General features: G+C 46.8%; 2 protein-coding genes across 2 annotated transcripts in view; one reads left to right on the top strand and one right to left on the bottom strand.

The window, feature by feature from the left end:
* PDLIM4 (PDZ and LIM domain 4) overlaps positions 1–21088 on the bottom strand; it is a 445004-nt gene that overhangs the window by 224859 nt on the left and 199057 nt on the right. The gene's annotated exons all lie outside the window — the stretch shown is intronic.
* On the top strand, positions 1886–19940 carry NDFIP1 (Nedd4 family interacting protein 1). Its single transcript, XM_069869051.1, has 8 exons — positions 1886–1934; positions 11531–11618; positions 12645–12775; positions 13684–13771; positions 13956–14080; positions 15884–15950; positions 16546–16651; positions 19007–19940. The coding sequence occupies exons 1-7, from the start codon at positions 1899–1901 to the stop codon at positions 16647–16649; spliced, it is 639 nt and encodes a 212-aa protein (XP_069725152.1). The 5' UTR covers positions 1886–1898; the 3' UTR covers positions 16650–16651; positions 19007–19940.

The raw sequence follows: 21088 nt of genomic DNA, 5'->3' as shown, positions 1-21088 counted from the left end.
GAAAGTGCATATTAGAAGTGTTTCCTTCACTGTGCAGTTATACACCACAATTAGAAGAAGAGTTGTACAGTGTTAGGGTTTTAGAAGCCTTGTTTACTGCAATTCTGTCATACTTAAATTGCCTTCCAATAGTTTCACAGCACAGCCCCTGCGGAAGTCACTAAACAGCAATGACTTCAAGCCTCAGAGGTTTCTTGGAAGAAGAGACATTTTGCACTGGAGGAGAAGTCAAGAAACACAGAGGCGTGAAGTGATTTGCCTAAAACCACGTGGGAAATGAGAGCAGAACCAGTCATGCCCTGTAACCACAGCATCATCTTTCTACAGAGCTTCCCCGCCTAAGAAAAGAAGACACAGACAGAGAAAGCAGCTGGGAAAGATTGCCACTACCCCTCCTGAATTAGTTTTGCTCACCCTAGATGGCTTAATTAGGCCTAATTGCCTCCAGCTGGCCCCAAAATGGCTGCAGCACAAACTGTTTCCCCATTTCTTCAGGATACTTTGCAGCATCTCTCCTGAGGACAAATACAGGTTGCTTCTTATTTTAGTCTCTACAATGTCGAAGTCAATCAGCATACAGCTAATTATCACTGGGGCTATAGTCTTATTTAGGGATATAATCCCACCTCAATGGCCTGTAAATCCGTGCATGTCATCAGGACAGCTTCTTACTGCAGAGGAGATTCTTAGTGCAAACTATTGGAGAGGTGAAACCTGTCGGTCTGTCAGTGCCTGCAGCTCTCATTCCAGTGCCTTCAAAGGCTTCTGTGTTGCAAGGAACCTGCATTCTCCTGCTGCCTCCAGCATCGCTCAGGAGTCACTCTTTGAGGTTATTCCTGGCTAAAATCCCTTACGATTCTAATGTCTCCTTCAACATGAGAACTGTGAATCATCTCATTAAGATGTGGCTGAACTAGCTACTCTTGCAAAAAAAAGAGAATACAGAAAATAAACCCCAGCCTGATTATTGTACTGAATAACGAGCTTTAAAGAGTGTATTTGTGACTAAGTGTGCAGTTCAAAACCATGGCCTCGGGTTTAAATGCTCGCGACTCTCTGAATTTGCAGCTTGGAATCCCAGCGGGGCTGATTCAGCCTTCCTCATCCTAAAGCTGATATATTTAATTCTCATCAACCTTAGGGATTGATGTGGGTAGTTCTGTACAAGCCTGGCTGCAGCTGAACTGCGCACACAGAAAATAAGAGTTACACAAGCTGGAACGTCAATGCCAAGGTAGTATTTGACGCAAAAAATCTCGGAATAAAACTTCTATCTCTGTGTGGTTTCCTACGCATGCTTCTTTTGGAATGATATATCCAATCTGTGGTGCCATCTGCTTTATGTGGATATGAAAGACCTGACAGTGCTTTCAGAGGAGTTGGCCAACATCTCATGTTTGCTTCAGCTGCAGCGCAGCACATCGCAGGCCTCTTCTCTGCCTGCATGGGTACGGCACTGGGAACGGCACCGCGGGCACGTGCTGGTGCCATGAGATGCTGAGAATGGCACTGTGGGCACATGCTTTGGCAGGGATTGGTGATGGGTAGGTCTATCTGAGGCTTGGTTAGCCCAGCTCACAGTGCCCGTTTCTGAGTGCCGGCCCCAGCAGGTCCTCCCTGAGGTGGCCTTGATTTGCAGCACAGGTCAGTGCCTCACCACCCTCACAGGGAAACATTTCTGACTCCCTGGATTTCTGTAGCACTTGCAGTGGAGGCTTTCACCAAATAACCACACATGAAGGGAGACCGAGAAGAGCTCTTAGGCAGAAACGCTTTGCGGTGAGGGCGGAGAGGCCCCGGCTCAGGCCGCCTCGGGGCTTCCAGGCCCGGCCCCTCAGCCCCGCCCGCCACTAGCCCCGCCCCCGCCCTCGGCCCCGCCCCCAGCCCCGCCCAGCGCCATGGCGGCCGCGAGCGGCAGCGCCCGGTACCAGCAGGTGCGGGGGGCTGGGGCCGAGCGGGAGGGGGGCCCGGTACCGGCGGCTGAGGGGCTCGGGGAGGGCCCGGGGGCCCGGTGCCGGCGGCCGAGGGGCCGGGGAGGGACTGGGGGCCCGGTACCGGCGGCTGAGGGGCCCGGGGCGAGACTGGGGGCCCGGTAGCGGCGGCTCAGGGCCCGCGGAGGGACTGGGGGCCGGTACCGGCGGCTGAGGGGGGGACCGGGGGCGGTTCGGAGCTCTTCCCGTCCCGTTCCCAGGCTCGGAGTGGCTCCCGTCCGCCTCCCGGGCCTGGAACGGTTCCCCTCCCTGCTCGGGGCAGATCCCGGTCCCGGCGCTGCTGCGGGGCCGGTCCCGGCCTCGGCGGCTCCGCTCGGCCTCGCCCAGCATCACCTCGGGTTTTATTTCACATTTTCCGCGCTGTCTCCTCTGGCTCGGACTGGAGTCCCTGCCGGACAGGCACTGTCCTTGAGGAGCTCCCTCCTGCACCGGGGAGATCTTCCTTCTCTGCCTTCTCCTGTTTCATTAGGGTCATCCACCTGGTGGGAGAGGTTTGGGGTCAGTTTGGTCCCGCTGTGCGACCTGGCACCTTCTGATGTGAAAGGTTGTCCTTGAGGAGCTCCCTCCTGCACCTGGGAGTTCTTTCTTCTCTACCTTCAGAAATACAGGGGATGTCTCGTCAGGAGCATCCACCTGATGGGAAGGGTTTGGGATTGGTCAGGGGCTGGGGTGCGACCTGGCACCTTCTGATGTGCAACCATGATGAGACTGTCCTTGAGAAGCTCCCTCCTGCAGCTGAGGGGTTCTTCCTTCCCTGCCTCCAGAAGCAGAAGGAAGTGTTTCGTTAGAAGCATCCACCTGATGGGAAAGGTTTGGGGTCAGCTTGGTCCTGCTGTGTGACCTGGCACCTTCTGATGTGCAGCCGTGAAGAGACTGTCTTTGAGGTGCTCCCTCCTGCAACTGGGGGCTCTTCCTTCCCTACCTTCTCCTATTTTGGCAGGACCACACACCTGATAGGAAGGGTTTGGGGTCAGTTTGGTTGTACTGTGCAGCCTGGCACCTTCTGATATGCAGCCGTGAAGGAACTGTCCTTGAGGAGCTCCCTCCTGCAGCTTTGGAGTTTTCCTTCCCTGCCTCTAGAAGAAGGAGGTGTTTTGTCAGGAGCATCCACCTGATGGGTCCAATGTGCAACCTGACACCTTCTGATGAGCAAGCATGGAGATTCCTTACTTAAAGTTAGGGGAGAGGTCCCTCAGGACCACACAGGATACGCTGTCACCTCACTGAAGCTCTTGCAAGAAATCGGTGTTGTGACTTTGCCTTGGTAGCATTGTCAGCGTGGGCAGGCTCGCTCCTTTCGGAATAAGAGATGCACCTTCCCGCTGGGACAAAACATCAGTCTCGTGACAGCCAGAGGCCTTGATTTTTCACATGCTAGAAACGGAAGTGCTGAGTAAAACCTGGGCTTTATTTTTTGTTCTGCATAAACCAGGTGTGGTCACTTATGGAGACAAATCCCTTTGTTGTTGTTCTGGAAAGGGTAGGTATAACTGGCCAGTCTCTTCCCTAATCGCCTTTCCCGTCAGAGCCCTGCTGTCGCTGTTGACCCTGACAAACATCTCCACCTGTGTCTTTTACACAGAGGTGTAACTCCATGTCCCACTGCTTCCAGCCCATGGAGATAGGTGACAAAGGACACTATGGCATTGCCCTTCGATGGCCCTGTACCAGACCGATAAGCGTGATCCTGATTTCCTTAGAGGGACCTGTAAAGCTGTCGTTTGGCCAGGTCCTGCTCACCCGTCTGACAGACACACAGCAGACGCTGCTGCCACTGTCAGCGTGGCTGCGTGGTGCCCCGAAGGATTTATCCTGCTAAAGACAAACGGATAATGGAGGCCCCGGGAAACGATTGCTAGAGCTGGAGTGCAAAATCAGAAACTTGCACATAAATACATTGACTTTTGTATAGCTGTTCGAAGCTGCTTTTTTTACCTCGCCCTCTGCCAGAACCCTGCTGTTCGTATTGCAAAGTGTGCTATTGCTGAACTGGCTCCTAATGCTTGCGTTGCTTCAAAACCCTGCAAGCTGTGAGACTAAAAATGCAGAATTGATATTTAGGTGGAGGGGTGATGAGAGGGTGGGAGAGTCTCTCTAACATCGAATGTGTCCTTTTTTTTTTCCTCATACATTGAAACTCACTGTGTGTATGAACATATAATTAACGAATGTACTGTGTGCCAACGAACCCAGATTTGTAGTGAATTGTTAACCCTAGGGGCGAGAGCTGAATACGGGAGCCAGTGAGTAGAGGCAGCCTGCAGAAATTCAGAACAAGCTCATTTAATCTTTAAATTTCTTGGTTATGAGGTGGTGGAGGAGAACTGAGAACTTTAAAACTTGTTAATTTTGATGGGGAGAGTTTGTCACACAGCTAGGTGGGTCCTGTACAGCTAAATGTGCTGAACCCTCTGGGCGTGTAACCCTGGCTCTGGGAAGCGTGTTCTGCATATGGGAGCAGCCCTATAGAGGGGTGGGCAACACTGGGATGTGTAAAAAAGTTGTAGGATTCCCTGAGTGCGTGTATTTTCAAAATGAAAGGTGATAGTTAAGGAGTATAATCTGAGGGCAGCAGAGATGAATCACTGAGTTTGAACCCTCTGTGTTCCTCCTGCCCCGTTCCTCTGCCCGTGCTGCCCTGTGGATGAGGGGGGCCATGTACCCCCAGCATCCTGCCCTGTCAGCTCACAGCCTGTGTCTGCTCGCTGATACCTGTGGAGCTAAAGGAACATACGATGGCATATGGTTTATTTTCTGAAGCTAACTCTTTAGCCCTTGTGCTTTGTTCAGGCATTAGATAATCTGATAAAAAATAGCCTGCGATGACGCGTTGGATGATGTGGCAGTCTGAGCCAATACACTGGGGAGGCACAGCTCCATGAGGGATAAAGCTAAAGCTCCAGAGAAAGATCTTTGCTTCCCTCGGTCCCTTTCTGTTGGAGCAGGGCCTGGGCCAGCGTGTGGGAACTGGGCAGGGTGAAGCGGGGCAGGCCACTGGGTTCAGTTCCTCCTCTGCAAGCCCTGGGATGGGGCTGTGTGTGTTGGAGGTGGGAACAGGAGATGCCTGTGGGGAGGGAAGGCTGCAGCACGTCCTGGTATCCTTATTCTGGGTGGTGTCGTGTTCCAGCAAGGGACACTGGGAGTCTGTGGTTTAGACTTGCCTTTGGGGAAGTTCTACAGGGATGTTGTTAGGATTAGGTGGTTTAAGGCCTGTTGAATATAACCTTTGGATTGTGAGTTCAGTTGCAGAACTGTATTTCATGTGTAGAATGGAAACGAGCCTCCATTCTGGAACAAATAGCCAGGCTTTCGATATGTTTATTGACACTCTGTTAACTGAGGCACGCCTTTCACTTGAGGCATTTGAAAATGCATGTGATGGATGTGAGTAACGTAAACCCACCTGGGAAACAGTGGGCGTGTTCAAGAATGAAGATGTACTCCTTTTCAGGTGTTGTTTCTTTCTGTCCCACTTGTTAAAGGCTTACACGGATCATGGATCATTTGGTAAGGGGAGATGTCTATGGGAAACATAAGGAAGAAAGGTTTTTCGGTTTGTTTGGTTTGCTTTCAGGGAAGCTGTAGAGGAAATGTAATGCTGAAGATTTGTGAATACAGGTTAAATCCATAAAGGACCACAGCATTTGCTTAGTATCCGGGAAGGCTGGAGTGAAACAGGGAGGCAGACATCACTTTGTGGTCCCCTTGAGCTTATATTTAGTGTTTCCACTGAAATGAGTGTGCAGATTGAAACTAAACGTTGAAAAACTCAAAGATCTTGGGAAGTGCTGTGGAACAGTAGTAGTCCAGCATCATTGTGTAGCTCATGTTACAACAGAAAATAGACCTACATGCAAGAAAGTATTACATCGGGTATCACGGTTGCGTTGGACTTGGTCCGCGTAGCTGACTTGTCCCTCATTGCTGAAATTCAGTGGGGCTCAGTAACCCCACATGGGAAGCAGCTGTAGGAGCCGTCCCTCAGGGCTTTGGGTTGTGGAGTCACTCACAGGAGGTGTGGTACCTCTTCTTGTGGGCTTGGCATTGTGCTTTGGAAGGAGCCACACTGAAAGCAAGTAGCGCAAGTTTTGTGTGTGTGTGAATTCTGATTCTTCATCGTTGGGACCAATAAGAGAAATTCAAAATTGAGATAGATCCATTCACTGTGTTTCTGCCTCTTCTTAACTTTGAGATATGGTGACATGATGGGATTTTTTTTTCATTGAAGATACTTAACATTCTTTAATTAAAAAAATACTTAAAAGATCTGGAATTCTTTCTGTGATGTCTTAGTGTCCAGGAAAAAAGGTTGTTGTGAGCCTAAATGTTATGGTAAGGCCTTTGTTAAGTTGAAATGTAATGAGAGCTATCTAAAATTAAACCTATTTCTTCTGTATTAAGACCTGGAACATTGAAACCTGAGGGCAGTTGGTAGTAAGAAGTTTATGCTGGCCCAAGTGCTTGTTTGATCTGGCCAGGCTGATATATTCCCTGTTGGAACAGAGGCGAGGCAATTAGATCAGTCTTGTTTCCCTGGACAAGGTGTGTTTCCATGTTGTCAGGCCGTTAACTGGAGGGAGTCAGTGAAGAGCAGCATCCTCGTGAGCACAGGGTGTATTTTGATGGACATAAAATGCATTTTGATTTGTGTTTTTACCTTGGTAGCTGGGAGAGTCATTGCAAACATGCCCTTCAGGTGGATGCTCCCGCTGGTTTCTGGTCCTCGCTCTGCGCATCCCACTGTGTGCGTGCAGCTGTGTGCTCACCGTGCGGCAGGGAGCTGGGGCAGCTGAGGGAAAAGCATTTCTGAGGAGCAGGAGTGGAGGCAGGAGGTTTAGCTCTCCGTTTACAATGAAGGCTGGCAGAGATGCAGAGGTCATTCCCCCAAGCTGGGCTGTACTCAGGGCCCTGGGTGGAATCAGCTCCCAGTTCTTTGGGCAGGATCATCGGCATCTCCCAGGTGTGAGGAGACACCAGGGGAGAGTTTATTTGGATTGTGTGACTGCCGAGCCTGTGCCCTAAGAGCTGTGGGGCACACACTGTGCTGTGTGGAGCACAGGTACCTGGGGCAGACGCGCTTTTCAGGGCTGCCACTCGCCTGCAGTCCTGTGAGCTAGAATAGCGGTGGGAGAAAATGGTTATTTGCTCATCCAGGAGCAGTGGGCTGGTGCCTGTGGGCTGACTGGTCTAATAGCTCGTCATTATTCCTGCTGATTAATAACTTATAGGAGTCTGCAGCAGCATGGGGTGAAGTCAGGGTTTCAAATCAGGATGCGTTTAAAGTGAAGCATAAGTCAATAAAAACAATTCTCTTCTGCTTTGGAGTTGGCAGAAGCTTTCATTTGCTTACAAAAGGCCAGGGATGTGGAATGAGAAAAGTAAGGAAAGTTGAAAGGGGAGTGAAGTGCAACCTATTTGTGGGCAGGCTGTAGTCATGCTGGAGTACTCTCCAATTCAGTAGGGATACACGTTATTTATCTGTCTATCTATTTATTTATTTTTAACATTTGGCTCACAAAGGTTAGGATTTCATTGTTCTGAAAAACTAAATCCTATCACCTTAAAAAAATATTGATTTTCTTTGTGTCAATAGCCTCATTATCTGCCTTTTTGAGAACTCACAGAAACCATAGTAACTACAGGAATGACCTCTGATTAGGGTTATCATCACTGTAGGATTCCTGGTGGATTTCTGTGCAGTTCTGCCTCGCGTGCCAGTATGTCAAACAAGAAGTGAACTGCAGTAAAAATTCACAATCTATGTCTGAATTAATATCTTTTGGATGAGACATTGCAAGGCGATGCTTGTAATCCTGATGTACTATAAAGAATATGTACATGTAGCCTGAGGGCTTGGGCCAAGGGGAGGGTAACAACATAGGTCCAAAGCTGTGTGGAGTTTAGAAAATTAGGAAGAATTAACAAATGTATTCAGTGGAAATGCTTTCTTCAAAGTTTATGTGGAAATATTTCAGAACACGTTATCAGTTTTGAGCTCTAATGCTGTCAGGGGATGTGTTTCGGCCAGGGAAGCGTTGGGCAGAGGTGATGTCTTGCTCAGGGCCAATCTTCTACACAAATTCAGTATCCCTGGGTCTTACCCCATTCTGACAGGCAACTTTCTGTTGTTGTGGCAACCTGGTGAAAAAAATCACAGCCTTTTGTTTTCATAACTGTATGCATTGCTGTAAAGATTTTTCTTTTTTAGTTTCTATTTTTAATGTCTATTTTTTTAACGCCGCAAGTACAAGAGTCCTGCTTTAAAAGCTAAAACCCATCAGTGAATCAAAGGAAGCACAGCCCACAACCTCAGCAAAATTGCGTTCAGTCAGAGCCTGCTTGGACAGGCTGGGAGAGTTGGGGCTGTTTAGCCCGGAGAAGATAAGACTGTGGGGAGATGTTCAAGGCCAGGTTGGATGGGGCTTGGAGCTCCTGATCAGTGGAGATGTCCCTGCCCATGGCAGGGCTGGAACTGGATGGGCTTTGAGGTCCTTTCCAAGCCAAACCATTCTGTGATGCTATGAGCGAGTTCTGGGGGCTCCGCTGCTCCAGCAGATGCACAGGCACAGCCTCCCTCGTGGCCTGCGCCTGCGCTGCCCACGTCAAGGGAACCCACAGCAAGGGCAGCGCAGCAGAGCTGGGCCACACAGGCCTCATGACTCATTCTTCCTCTCACATGAACCCTCGCTGCTTTGCTAATAAGCACTTAGTTGAATTTTAGATGCCTGGAATCATTAAAAAGGCTGGAAGGCAGTTGTGTTCCTTGGCCATTAGAAGGAAAATCTGTTTTCTCTAACCGTAAACCTCCTACAGCCTCTAGCTCAACTTTAAAAAGTGATTGCATTTTTTGTGTCATTACTTGAATCTTAAGGATTTGAAGGCAGCAGTAAGTTCAGCTCACTTTCTCCTGCATGAGGCAGCTGTAAGAGTACGTATTGGTTTTTAGCACTGAAAGGAGAAAGAACCTTGTAAGAATTCCAGTGGTAAGAATTAATGTTACACTCGGTGGTCTCTTCCTTCTTGTTTCACCTCTGGCAGCACTGTCACATCCAGTACTTCCCTCTCCCCCTCCCTCTCCCTGATGACTACTTTTAGGTTGAGTGTGTTTTCTTCCTTATGACTGTCAGGGATGTAATTCCTGCCACCCCCTCACTGGGGAGCAGGTAATGCAGGGCATGTGGTACCCGGAGAGCATCCCTGGTGTTGGAGCCTTTCCTCTTGTGTCAACAGACTGCATTCTGTGTTAGTGGGTGGAGAAAAGAGGAGAAGTATTGAATTTTCATGGATAGGCTGAAGATAAGCACAGTGGAGCATTTACTGAGGATTCATGATACAGAGCTGGGAGAGACTGAGTCAGCTCGTTTGACTCAGTGTTTTATGGAATTATGCCTGGGGTTGCCCCTGTCATGCTGTGTGCAGGATGCTCTGGAATTTCTGCAGCAGTGCTCTCTTAAATGTTTTTTTAAAGCTTAATTTAATAGGCAATCACTTCACAAGTTGGTTTGTGTTTGCTTCTAATGACTGAGCTCCACGGGGTTTGCAAAATACAGCATTTCTGTTCTTGGTAAGGGCTCACGCTGAGTTAGCTGGTTGGAAAAACATGAAGAGGCATTGCTGTGGTAGGAGCTGCTGCAGCTTATCGTGTTAATTGCTTGTGTGCCCTGCAGCTCATTAACACTGCAGCCCTGGCAAGGACCTGTCTCCTCCACCCTGTGTGCCCTGCAGCCTCGCTCCTGGGCTCAGGAAGCGATGGATTTGGTGGGAGTTCACGTCTGGCTGGGGCCAGCAGCGTGGATGTCTCCTGCTTGGCACCCACGGCATCTGTGCTAGGAGGTGCTCTGCCTGGAATACGGATTAAATTTTCATCTGGATCACTTAATTTCTCCTTCTTCAAGGAAGTGGTTCTGCTTTGTGCTGTGTGGGGAGCTCTTACTTGGAAAGCTTAAGGCTGACCAATTCCTTTTTTTCCACCTCTCTTGTCCAGAAACTGTGAGAGGGGAAAGGATGGAGGCTGCAGCTAGAGTGATCTTCAGCTGACAGTGAAATGTGTTTCTGTGATGTTCTGTTGTTCTGGTACAGCTGGAGGGAGGGACAGTGCTGCTGTATTTTTTCCAGTGTCATTTCTTTCCCTTTCCCCGTCTCAGCTGACCCCTTGGACTTGCTAGCACAGACGCTTGTGTCATTGCCTGCCAACCCAAGTCATTTAAACCTCACTAGGTGAAACCCCTTTAACAGCAGGTGAGTTTGAGCTGTGACATAACTGGTGTAGGGACTGTGATATGGCTGGGAGGGATGGCAGCCCCCATATGGAAAGCCAGCGGGGATATCGTGTCTGGCCACAGTGCCACCAGCCACTGTCTTGCAGTTCCTCGCTCTGGCTGTGTGGCTGATGGAGGTGTGTGACCATCCAGTTAATGGCAGAGAAAACAATCCATGCTTCTCTCAACACGTCTGTAGGCCTCGTGTGTCTCACAGTTCAGATGTACAGCTCTGGTTTGGGTGCAGACGTTGATTTAGAAGCATGAGCTGATTTGGGTGTTCTTTTCCTGATCAGACACACAATGAAAATAAGAACATATCCCTCCTCCCTGGCATTGGATGCTTGAGAGGGGCTTGAGTGGCAGTGTGTCAGAAAAGAAAGCAAAATATCCTGAGTGGCTTCAGGAGCATTAGCAGGGCTGTGCAGGAGGGTGGGTACAAGAAGGTGCCAAGGAAGAAGTTGCAGGGTTGCTGCTGTTTCCCAGTGATTACAGAATTACAGAAGAGGGTGGCACTCAGGCCAGACCTTCAGTCCCAAGGGGCTGTTTTGAAATGAGTTGTTTTTCTGTGTCAAAACTCAGTTTCTTTGTTGATCAGAAATGGAAAGAAGGAAAACCAAAAATTAGGCAGCAAAAAATTTTCAAGTTGCTTCTTGGTGAGTTCTGCTTTGAATGCTTCTGGTCTGGTATGGCTCATTTCTGCGATCAAAGCTTGTGTCACATACCTGCTTCGTGCCAGTGACGTTGTGTATTTGATAAGCTGTGTGGTTATTTATACACTGTGGGAATCACAGTGCATGAAATAAACTGTCTCCTGCTCAGTCATACAGTGGGAAAGGTTGAAAGGAAATGGCAAGATTCGTACATTAGATGTATCATTATGAACAAACTCTTCTTTAGCTCAGCCACGGGCAGCGGTGGAGACTTTCGTTGGGTATCTCGTGGTGTTTCTCTGACTAAAACAGATGCAACTGCAGCTCCCAAAGAGTGAGCTGAGGAAGTGCCAGGAAAGTGGAAAGCTACTGAAAAGATGTGTGCTGTGCTTTGTCAAAGTCCAGGTGTGCAAGGATATGGTTTAAAAACTCATTAAAAGCAAGGTGACACATTGATCATTTCCAGCGGGAGTACTCAGTGTGAAGCAGGGCAACTGCTTGCCTGACCTCTGATGCTGCAGAACTGTCTGCCTCCCAAAGAGCCTGCCATGTGCAATTAAAACCACAGAGGTAATGTCACAGAACTTGAGAAACCTTCTTAACCTCTTGTGTGTGTGGGTCTGTTCAGCTGCAGAATGAAGAGGAGCCAGGAGAGACTGCAGCAGTGGTGAACGATGCCCCTCCGCCTTACAGCAGCATTTCCGCAGAGAATACAGGTAAATTTAACTGAAAGGCAATAGCTAGATTTGCTGTCTTGTTCTTTCTTGCTTTCTTAATTGTTCTCCTTATTGACAGATGGCATTGTGGCATCCTTACTAAGGCTGCAAAGGATCAGAATTGATCCAGAGTGATTGTTGTGGTTTAGAAGATGCGTTTTGGCTGTATTCATCTAATGTCATCCCATCAAGTTGCGTTCAAGTTTCATTTCACAGTGTTCTTGGTAGATTTGAGACAGTTAAAGTGCTGGGAGGATTTGTGGTTCCGCTGTATTATTTGGCATTTGGATGATGCTGTGCTTCTTCCAAAAACAACTTGTTACTTAAAAGGGAGTAAAGTATTCACTCTTTTGCAGTTTTCAGTAACTAGGGACTTGCTTATACTTCTTCTGAATCATCATACTATTGTGTCAGTGACAGCTTTTAGCAAACAGTTTCTTTTGTCTTGGTTATAGAATCATGAAATGGTTTGGGCTGGAAGGGGCCTTAAAGCCCATCCAGTTCCACCCCTGCCATGGTCAGGGACACCTCCCACTGGATCAGGGGCTCCAAGCCCCATCCAGCCTGGTTCCTTGGTACCTCTCAGACAGTGGGGCTCAGAAATGCTACCTTGGATTTCAGTTCCAATCCCTTCCCCCTCCAACAGAAAACAATTTAGAGTGTCTCTCTAGAAAAACTGGTCACCAGTGCCCTGAGGCTTGCAGTGCAGTCACTTAAATCACCTGACTACTTCTCTTCATTGAAGTCAGGAGACACAGCACATTTTGTTGCTTTAAAAATAGGCACAGCCAGGCATGTTAAAGCAGTGCTCTACGTGTGACAATATTATTATAGATTAGGGACTCCCATGCTTTCCACTTTCTGGTTTGGGATGGTGAGAGGCTAGGAGGGTGGGGAGGGGACAGGAGGGGCTTCAGCGGTCTGGGATACTGGCGTCCCTTGAAGTCATCCAAAACGCTTCTGTCTCCCAACATGGTGTTCCTAAGGAACTGACAAGTTACCTTCTGTGTAACTTTGTTTTCACAGCTTATTTTGACTACAAGGATGAATCAGGATTTCCTAAGCCTCCATCTTACAACGTGGCCACGACGCTGCCTAGTTACGATGAGGCAGAGAGAACCAAGGCTGAAGCCACAATCCCCCTGGTTCCTGGAAGAGTGAGTATGCCTGGCGGGCTGTCCTTCGCATTTCTCCTGTAGAATTTCTGGTTTAATTCCTGCTAGTCGGGGGCCATGATGTTTTCCTCCCACCCATGCTTTCGGGGGTGATGATCTCAATCCTAGGAGTTCTGTGGATTTTTTTTTTTTTTTGGTGTTTTAATTTCCCTCTGGGTGCTGTGATGATGTTGGGCATCTCAGTGATGCCAGAGTGTGCTGTCCAGCTTAGTTTGGCTCGCTGACAGGGTAGCTGTACTGTATCTGCATGCACTGTCACTGACTTTTGTTTAAAAACCAAAAGATTTAGGATTAATTATCCAGCCATCTAACACATCGACCATTGGTACTCCAGCCACTTCCTCAGCTGACTACTCCAGAGGTCAGTGTAGCTGGTACAAGGATGATGAAACTTTTCTGTCAGAATAGTTATTTTTTCATTTTTTATTTCCTTTTGTTCTTTTTTTCAACATTATCTCTTACTCAGCATCTTCCTCCACCCCTGCCCACTGCTTTTTAGACTTCCTCAGAGAAGCCAGATTCCTTGCTGAGATGATAAACGTAATTTTGATGAGTAAGGGGATTCTTTGCAGTGCAAACAAGAACATGCTGGGTCTTGACTGTCTTGAAAAGAAAATGAAAAGCACTGCCAGTGACTTAATATCTCAGGGTGAGAAGTAGGAATTTTCGTGCTTGCATTTGTAGGTTTTCGAGACTTAGAATTCCCACCCCCTACGGGGGGCTTTCCTCAAATGGAAAGGAAATACTTCGTGTTCCTCTATTGTACGCTGCTTTTTGAGGGCTATAGGATTTGCCCACCCTTTCTTGAAGACCTGCTTTGTGGACTGGGATTGCTTTGTGGATTGGGCTGATTTAAACCCAATCCCATCTTGTCTCTTTCTGATTCACAGGATGAAGACTTTGTGACACGGGATGACTTTGACGACACCGACCAGCTGAGGATAGGAAACGATGGCATTTTCATGCTGACTTTCTTCAGTAAGTGCACGGTGGAACTTACTTTTTTTTTTTTTTTTGCGGTGTCCACAAATAGCTAGAGTTATTTTCACACTGATGTTTATGTGTCATCAGGAAAAATCTGTGTGCATGGGTTTTTATATATATATTTTCCCCTTGGAATATAAAGAGGGCTTGACCTGCTGCTTTTCTGCTGCTTTCGCAGTGGCGTTCCTCTTCAACTGGATTGGATTTTTCCTCTCTTTCTGTCTGACTACTTCAGCTGCAGGACGATATGGGGCCATTTCTGGATTTGGTCTGTCTCTTATTAAGTGGATCCTTATTGTCAGGGTAAGTTGTGTAGTGCAAAAACATGACCATAGACGCTGGTACTCCTCTTCCTTAGCTTGTTTTTATCTCCCCTATTCTGATGTTAGTTATAATAAACTTAGCTTTTTATAACAAAATGGATTTTGAGCCCCTTATTTGCCGAGAACAGAGCTTTTTCATCATCCTGTCCTGTTTATATGCTGGAATTATTATTGCAGTGAAAGAGAATTGCACACCCGAGTAGGGTGCTTTCTGATCAAACCACTATGTATTGGGTCAAAATGTGTTTGTGTTTTGAGCACTAACAGCGATCTGATGTTTGTAAAATGCAGTTCCAGGTAAACAAGCCCTTCTGTCAGCACAGGGATGTTTCTCGCCAGTGTAATGTTCCTTCAGCTCTCCTCTGGCAAACCCCAATTCTCTAAAACGTGGGATAGTGATGAGGAGAGGGAATTGGGGACTTCGGAACTGGGAGGTGTGAGGCTGGGTTTTTGCCAGAGGAAGAAGGGGGAGCCGCTGGGATGGGAGCAGCCCGCTGGTGCCCTCTGGTGCAGTGTGCACAGGCTGCGAGGAGCTGGGGAGGCAGCTGCTCTCTCTGTTTGCCTTTATTTGCATACAAACTCTGGGATCCCCTCCACCAGCCATCAGGGGGATGAAGGGGGTGGCTGGGCAGAGCTGGTTTGTATTATGGGAGCTTGGATTCAAAGACAGGGCACAGACCTCTGCCTGTGGAAGCAAGAAAGGCTGATGTAGTGCTTTTGAAACTTGGAGGGGGTGAAAGAGGAACCTTTCTGGAAAACAAGAAAGAGGATATAGATGTGCTGATGCTAGAAGGAATGGCAAATTAAAGTTTTAACTATTTTTTTGGAGGAACTGTGAGAAAATATCAGCAAAGCTTTCTTTGGGGCCCATGCCAAGGTGGGGTTTATGACAATGGTGTGCAGAGATCGCAGGCCAACAGTTTGAATTTCAAGTGAGAAGTCCTATGAGCTGTGCGTGAGTAGAAGTAGAGAGTGTTAGCATTAGGGCCATCACTTCATAGCTGATCTCTGTGGACGAGGCACTGTAATTTGTAAATACAGCATCTGCTAAGTTTTTCTGTAGAAAGTAGAGCTTTTTGGGGTCATCTTGTACAATGGTGTTAACTATTTGCTGGATTAAGAGGTGACAGAAACCAGTGATGCTAACTGTGGATTTGATTTAAACTTCGATAACAAGTTCACTTTTTTTTAGGTATTTAAACTTGAATAGAATGAAAGCAAAGAGTTCTACTGTATTTACCACTGACAGTGAACTCCAGGACTCTGATAGTGTTGGTGCCTTTCATTCCATAGGTGGTAATTTTCCCATTAGAAAGTCTTATCAGAGAGTTCTGCAGACCTGGGATTTCTTTGTCAGCTGTTCTTTTGTTTGCTGCACCGTCTAGCCTTACAGTGTAATTAACAGAATGTGCTGCTGCAAGCCTGGTCTTCCCTTTCAGAAACTGCGACTGTGGTTCATAAGTATCAAAGACACGAGGGGAAAATACGAGTGTTTGCCCAGTGGTGTCTTTCTGCTCCACTGATTGCAAGAGTTTATGGCTGGGTATTGAATCTATTTCATTCCCCTTTACTGGAGTTGGTCTGACCTGTGTAGGAAAATCATAAATGAAAGTTTGTGGAGGTAGCTTGTTCCCTCAGATCTGTGCAGCTGGTGAATTGTAACATTCTGTAAGCTTTTTTGTATGTCAGGGGCATGATCTGATTACTGCTGAAACTGGTGAGAATAGATTTGGGGTCAGAAACTTCCATGTGCTCTAACTTCTGTCTTTTTTTTTTTTTCCAGTTCTCCACCTATTTTCCTGGTTACTTTGATGGCCAGTATTGGCTCTGGTGGGTCTTCCTCGTGCTAGGTGAGTGTTTGTTCAGCAGCAAGAGGGAACAGATGCTTGAAACTCTTTAAAGTGCACTTATGGCTTCTGTGAGCATGGCTTTACTGACTGGTAAAACACAGGCATAGAAATGTAAAATTGAAATGTAACCCTTGGGGTGCTCCTTCTCTTACTGAAGGCTTTTGAGGTTTTAAAAGTATGCATAAACACTGTCATTTTGCTGTCATTTCTTGGTGGCAGCATCCTATTTATCATCCAGAGGAAGCAGAGAATAGTGCTTGTCTTCATAGTAGCTGGCGTATCTGTTGTAGTATCATACACAGAAGAGCTGGTTGTGGTTTTCTTTTTTCTTCTTTTTATTTTCTTCCTTCGGAAGTGACCAGTTTTTATTTGGAGTCAAAAGTTTTGTGATTGCCTAAGGAAAGTTTGGGGTTGAGATTGCCTGAAATTGAAAGATGAGGTGTCATTGATACCAAAAGTATTCTTGTATTTATTCAGCTGTTGTGCATCCCTGCAGCTTAGGTCCCTCCGTGCTAGTGCTGGTGAGCTGAACGGCTGCTTTTCTCATTGAAGAAGCAAAACCTGTGCTAACTGGACAAATGTTTCTTTCATCTAGGTTTTCTGCTCTTTCTCAGAGGATTTATTAATTATGCAAAGGTTAGGAAGATGCCGGATACTTTTTCCACTCTTCCCAGAACCAGAGTTCTCTTTATTTACTAAAGGTAAAATTTCTGCTCTCCTGCATTTATGTTGTTTCTTACTGTATTTACAGTGACCCTTTCAGGCTAGGCTTTCTCTGCTTGAGTATTTTTAGAACACAAGGCAGCAGAAAACAGTTGTTTCTTGGTGTCCCATGCATGGCTTCTGTTTCTCTGGAGTCCAAACTGACGTGATGGGGAGTGAAGGAATGCTTGACATTTCTTGCTGAGTTTTTGCTTTGAGGAATTGTATATTCATTAGATTCCATGACTCGAACCATAAGCACAAAACCTCTGCCCCTTGGTATTGCGCTGTATTTGGCGAGAGTGCCTTTCAGAGCAAACCACGTGCCTGGAACATGCAGTATCTCCTAAACATGAGTAAAGGTCACAAAACGTTAGAAGATTGTGCCAGTGTCTTTGGCTTATGTTATGGGAAGAACAATTTGTCTGAATTCTGTTCGAGTTTTCTGCTGAGTTCCTGAAGAAATCAAACTCTTGCACCCCTTTGCTCTTTGCAAACCCCTCCCACACACCTGAACATGCTACCCTGCCTGAACACGTTCCAAAAAACATCAAGTCTTTCGCTTTTTAAGGCTGAACCTTAACTTTGCTGCCTTCTTAATGGGACTTTAAAGAAGGAGGCTTAAGTAGTGGAACCCTTCTAGCATCATTTCCTGCTCAGCAGAGAATGGCCTCACATTAACTGTCCCTCCCTGAGGGGAAGGAAATCCTGCAGAGGTTGCTTCCCAGATGGCGAGTGCAACATGAAGCTCCCTTTAGAAATATCACAATAACACTCCATTTCCCCAGGACAGGGCTGAAGCAATTGTAGCTGGGACAGTGGTATAAAGAAATCAAATTGAACCCCGGCCTTAAATTGGGGGTCATTAAATTGTTCAGGTTTTAAAACCAAGCCTTGATTTTCCAAATGCACTTTTCTTGTATTAGAAACTGCAGATTGCATAAGATTCCGTTTCACTTCTGGTCATGAAAACTTGCTACACAACACGGGCATTGTGCAGTGTTTTCCAGCTTGAGTTTACTGCTGGTGATAGTGTATAAAAATAGATCAGTCAATTTATTTAAGTGTTTCGGTTCTGTTTAACAAAGTTATGGTTTATGACCTCCTCCTGGAGTTGTAATATCCTCTCACATTCCTGCTGAGTCACCGGAGGGTTTATTTCCCCCCTGTTGTGTGGTCACATAACCTGAGCGTTCAAGCATCAGCTATGTCGTCTGTGGCTCTTCCTCACCGAACAATTGTTTGGATTTTCCTTCTTTACTGAAAATTAAATTTTCCTTTATTAAGGGAACTGCCTTGTTTCTTGTTGCACAGACTTTTCTGTGTTTGAAAATTTAAATCACAATTTAGAGACCTTGTTTGACTCCTTGGTTTTGAGGATGGAGGTGTAGGGCAGTTTAACAATTTTATTTTTTTGCTTGTTTTTGGGTAATTTCAGAGCTTTCAAAAAGAATCTGCTCTGTTGGATATCACAGAATCATGGAATGGTTTAGGTTGGAAGGAACGTCGAAGTCCCATGGGCAGGGACACCTCCCACTGGACCAGGGGGCTCAAGACGCCATCCAGCCTGGGATAAATGTCCAGAATCGCTTCTAAATATTACAACTTTGACACTTGCTCTGAAATTAAATCTTTAATCCTAAATTCTGGGCAGGGAAACCACAAAAGACTTGGATTTTCAGTGTATTACTGTTCTTAAGATTAGATTTCCTCTGTAGGGCAGAGTGAAGAGGATGTGGTGAATGATCATTTTCATTTTAGAGCAGGGGTAATATTTAGAAAATTAGGAGGAGAGGAGTAATTAGTGCAAATCAGAAAATAATAACCATTGATGATGAATGTAATCAAAAGCTTAGTGTTTGCCATCCAGTCTGGCGCTGGGCGTTATCCGTGGCAGTGTCTCAGCAGAGCGCTGCAGCCTAGGACAAGTGCTGGCTTGGATCACGGTTTCTCTTGGATCACAGTTTAAACAGCTCGAGCTGGTGTGGCTGGGATAGAGAGTTCATGAGAGTTTGGAACGCAAGGTGTAAAGATACAAAACTCGGCATCATCCTGCGTGGATAAGACAGTCAAATGTTCTCGTAGTGCGAATGCAGAGTCACGTCACCCACCTGTAGAGCTTTATGGTGATGTTTCCAAGAGTGCTGTCTGATTCAGGGTCTGTTTTCCACTACGGAATTTTAACTCTTCAGCATGGTAAAAGACGCACAAAACTAGAGTTAGAGTCACGTCAGCGCGTGCTGAGACCCTTCATAAGCCTTTAGACATCCTGCACGCTTTGTGAACGACATCCTTCTGTTACCTACAATAACAATCTAACTATAGTCTCAATATTCAATATCCTTCTCCGACAGCTGTTTTCTGGCAAATGTCTTCCTGCGTAGGCGAATTCTCCCTCCAGAAGCACCAGGACACCTGCAGGAAGTGAATCAAGACTCTGGAGCAGAAGCAAAAATAATCACCTGCTTTAAAACAAACAAATAAATAGAAGTACTGTGGAAAACGGAAAGGAAAAAAAAAAAGAAAAGCATTTCTTTCTATTTGTTTCTAGATGTAAAATTTTAATAATTAATGCAGAACTCTGTAATCTTTGACTCATTAGTGGCTAATGTTTGACAAAGCTATTGCAGTCGAGTCCGTGATGTGCTAATAAAGCCTGCTGTAGTTTCTGTAGTGACTGGGTAGCATGAGCCCGGCCCCGAGCCGGCAGGGGACAGGCTTGCTTTATTTCCTCACCACCCGGGAGCGATTTGGGCTCGGGCTGTCCCAGCAGCGGACGGCAGCGATGACATTGCTGTCCTCACATACCTTTCTGCTGCCAAAACCCAGCGGCACTGCTGTCCGCGGCCCAACGGAAGAGTGAGCGCGTGCGGGGGTGGCAGAGAGAGGAGCATTTGGAAGGTGGCACAAGGATTAGGTTTTAATAGTCTATATTCTCAATGTTGTAGCACACTTTGCTTTCCTACTGCCTACTTTGGGGACTGTATAGGGGTTTTCACAGTACACCTTGGCAGTGTAAAAATGAAAGATCACATTATGACTTTGTACAAAAAACAACCTTGCAAAACAAACGCTTTTTTTTCCTTTGGCTTGGGACTTTTGAGAGAATTCCTAACATACCTGTAATTCCTGCTTTTCTAATTTGTGTTAGCAGAGACGATGACGTGTTATAAATGTAGAGTTTGTGCACTTCTGTGCTTTATGCCAAGTGGTAAATTCACTTTGGAGTTTTACTATGTTAAAACTGTAAATATAGCGGAACATTAATAAATGTCACTTATGTAGCAATTTTTGCTGTAGAACAGTGTTTATTTTAGTTCCAATGCTTTCTTTCACCTTGTTGTGGATGACAAATGTGGGTTATCTGTGGGAATTCTGTTCCTTTTACGTGAAGGTGTGACACAAATCTCTGCTTCAAGTGATCTGTCTTTATAACTGGCTTTTCAAACTCTGAGACAGCTTTCTCTGTCAGCTGGGAGGGTCGGGCCACAGCAATTCCCTGTGTTTTTGGGGTGTGCTGGGTTTTTCTGAGTCTGTCACTGCCCTGCCTTGCCCAGTGCTTTGTCCATGGGTTTGGTTCACAGCTGAACTTCTCAAATGCGCAGCCCTCCCACGCGAGCAGTGGCGCTGACAGAGACGGGTGGAGGCTACGCAGAGGCTGCCTTTTTAAACGAGTAAATGTACACGGAGAGAATTACTAAGTTTATCCTGCAAGGCAAAATCTGTAGCATTAGGGAACTCTGAATACCATTTGCCCAAACTTGGTAGATCAGCTTTGTGTTTACTCCCCTGGAATCTGCGCCTAATTTGGTCTTGTATATCCAGAGAACTGGAATATTTGGCATTCCTGTTCTTCTTCATCCAGTGCCTCGAAGCTGCAGACACCTAGAACTCAACTGTTCTTGGCAGAGGGCAGTTCTGGGAGGGAAAGCAGGGGGGTGATGGGGCCGAAGAAACCCATGAGTAGCCGAACACCAGCTCTGAGCTCAAATAATTGTTTTGGGTCTGTGACAGCTCAGCCACTTCACACCACCTGAGTGGCAGGTCTGTGGGGATCTGCAGCAACTGAATAAATACCTGTGGCCTTCCTGCCTGCTTTTGGTCAGCCAGGGTGTTTTCTGCTTCCAATGCTTTAAACCTCTGAGCAGGTTCAGACAGGATCCAAGCTCAGTGTCCCTGAGATGGGTTTCATCTTTTTGTTGTGGGAAATGTCAAGCTCCGTCCTTCTCCGGAGAGCAGAGAGGGCAGTGGTGGCTCCAGCCTCGTGATGGCTGTTACTTGTGATTCCAATGGTGGTTTTAAAAGGGGCCTTTGCAGAAGGGGCAGGGATGTGGTTTTCCTGAGGTGGGCTCGGTTGGGAGGGTTTGCTCCGCACCTTTTGTACTGCGAGTGCCTGAGATGGCAGCTCTGAAACTGCAGCCTCACCTCACTGCTCT

Source organism: Phaenicophaeus curvirostris, chromosome 15 (genome assembly GCF_032191515.1).
Source record: "Phaenicophaeus curvirostris isolate KB17595 chromosome 15, BPBGC_Pcur_1.0, whole genome shotgun sequence".
In the NCBI taxonomy this organism is placed as follows: Eukaryota; Metazoa; Chordata; class Aves; order Cuculiformes; family Cuculidae; genus Phaenicophaeus; species Phaenicophaeus curvirostris.
Note: the sequence above shows the minus strand (reverse complement) of the source record. Positions and strands in the feature narration are given on the sequence as shown.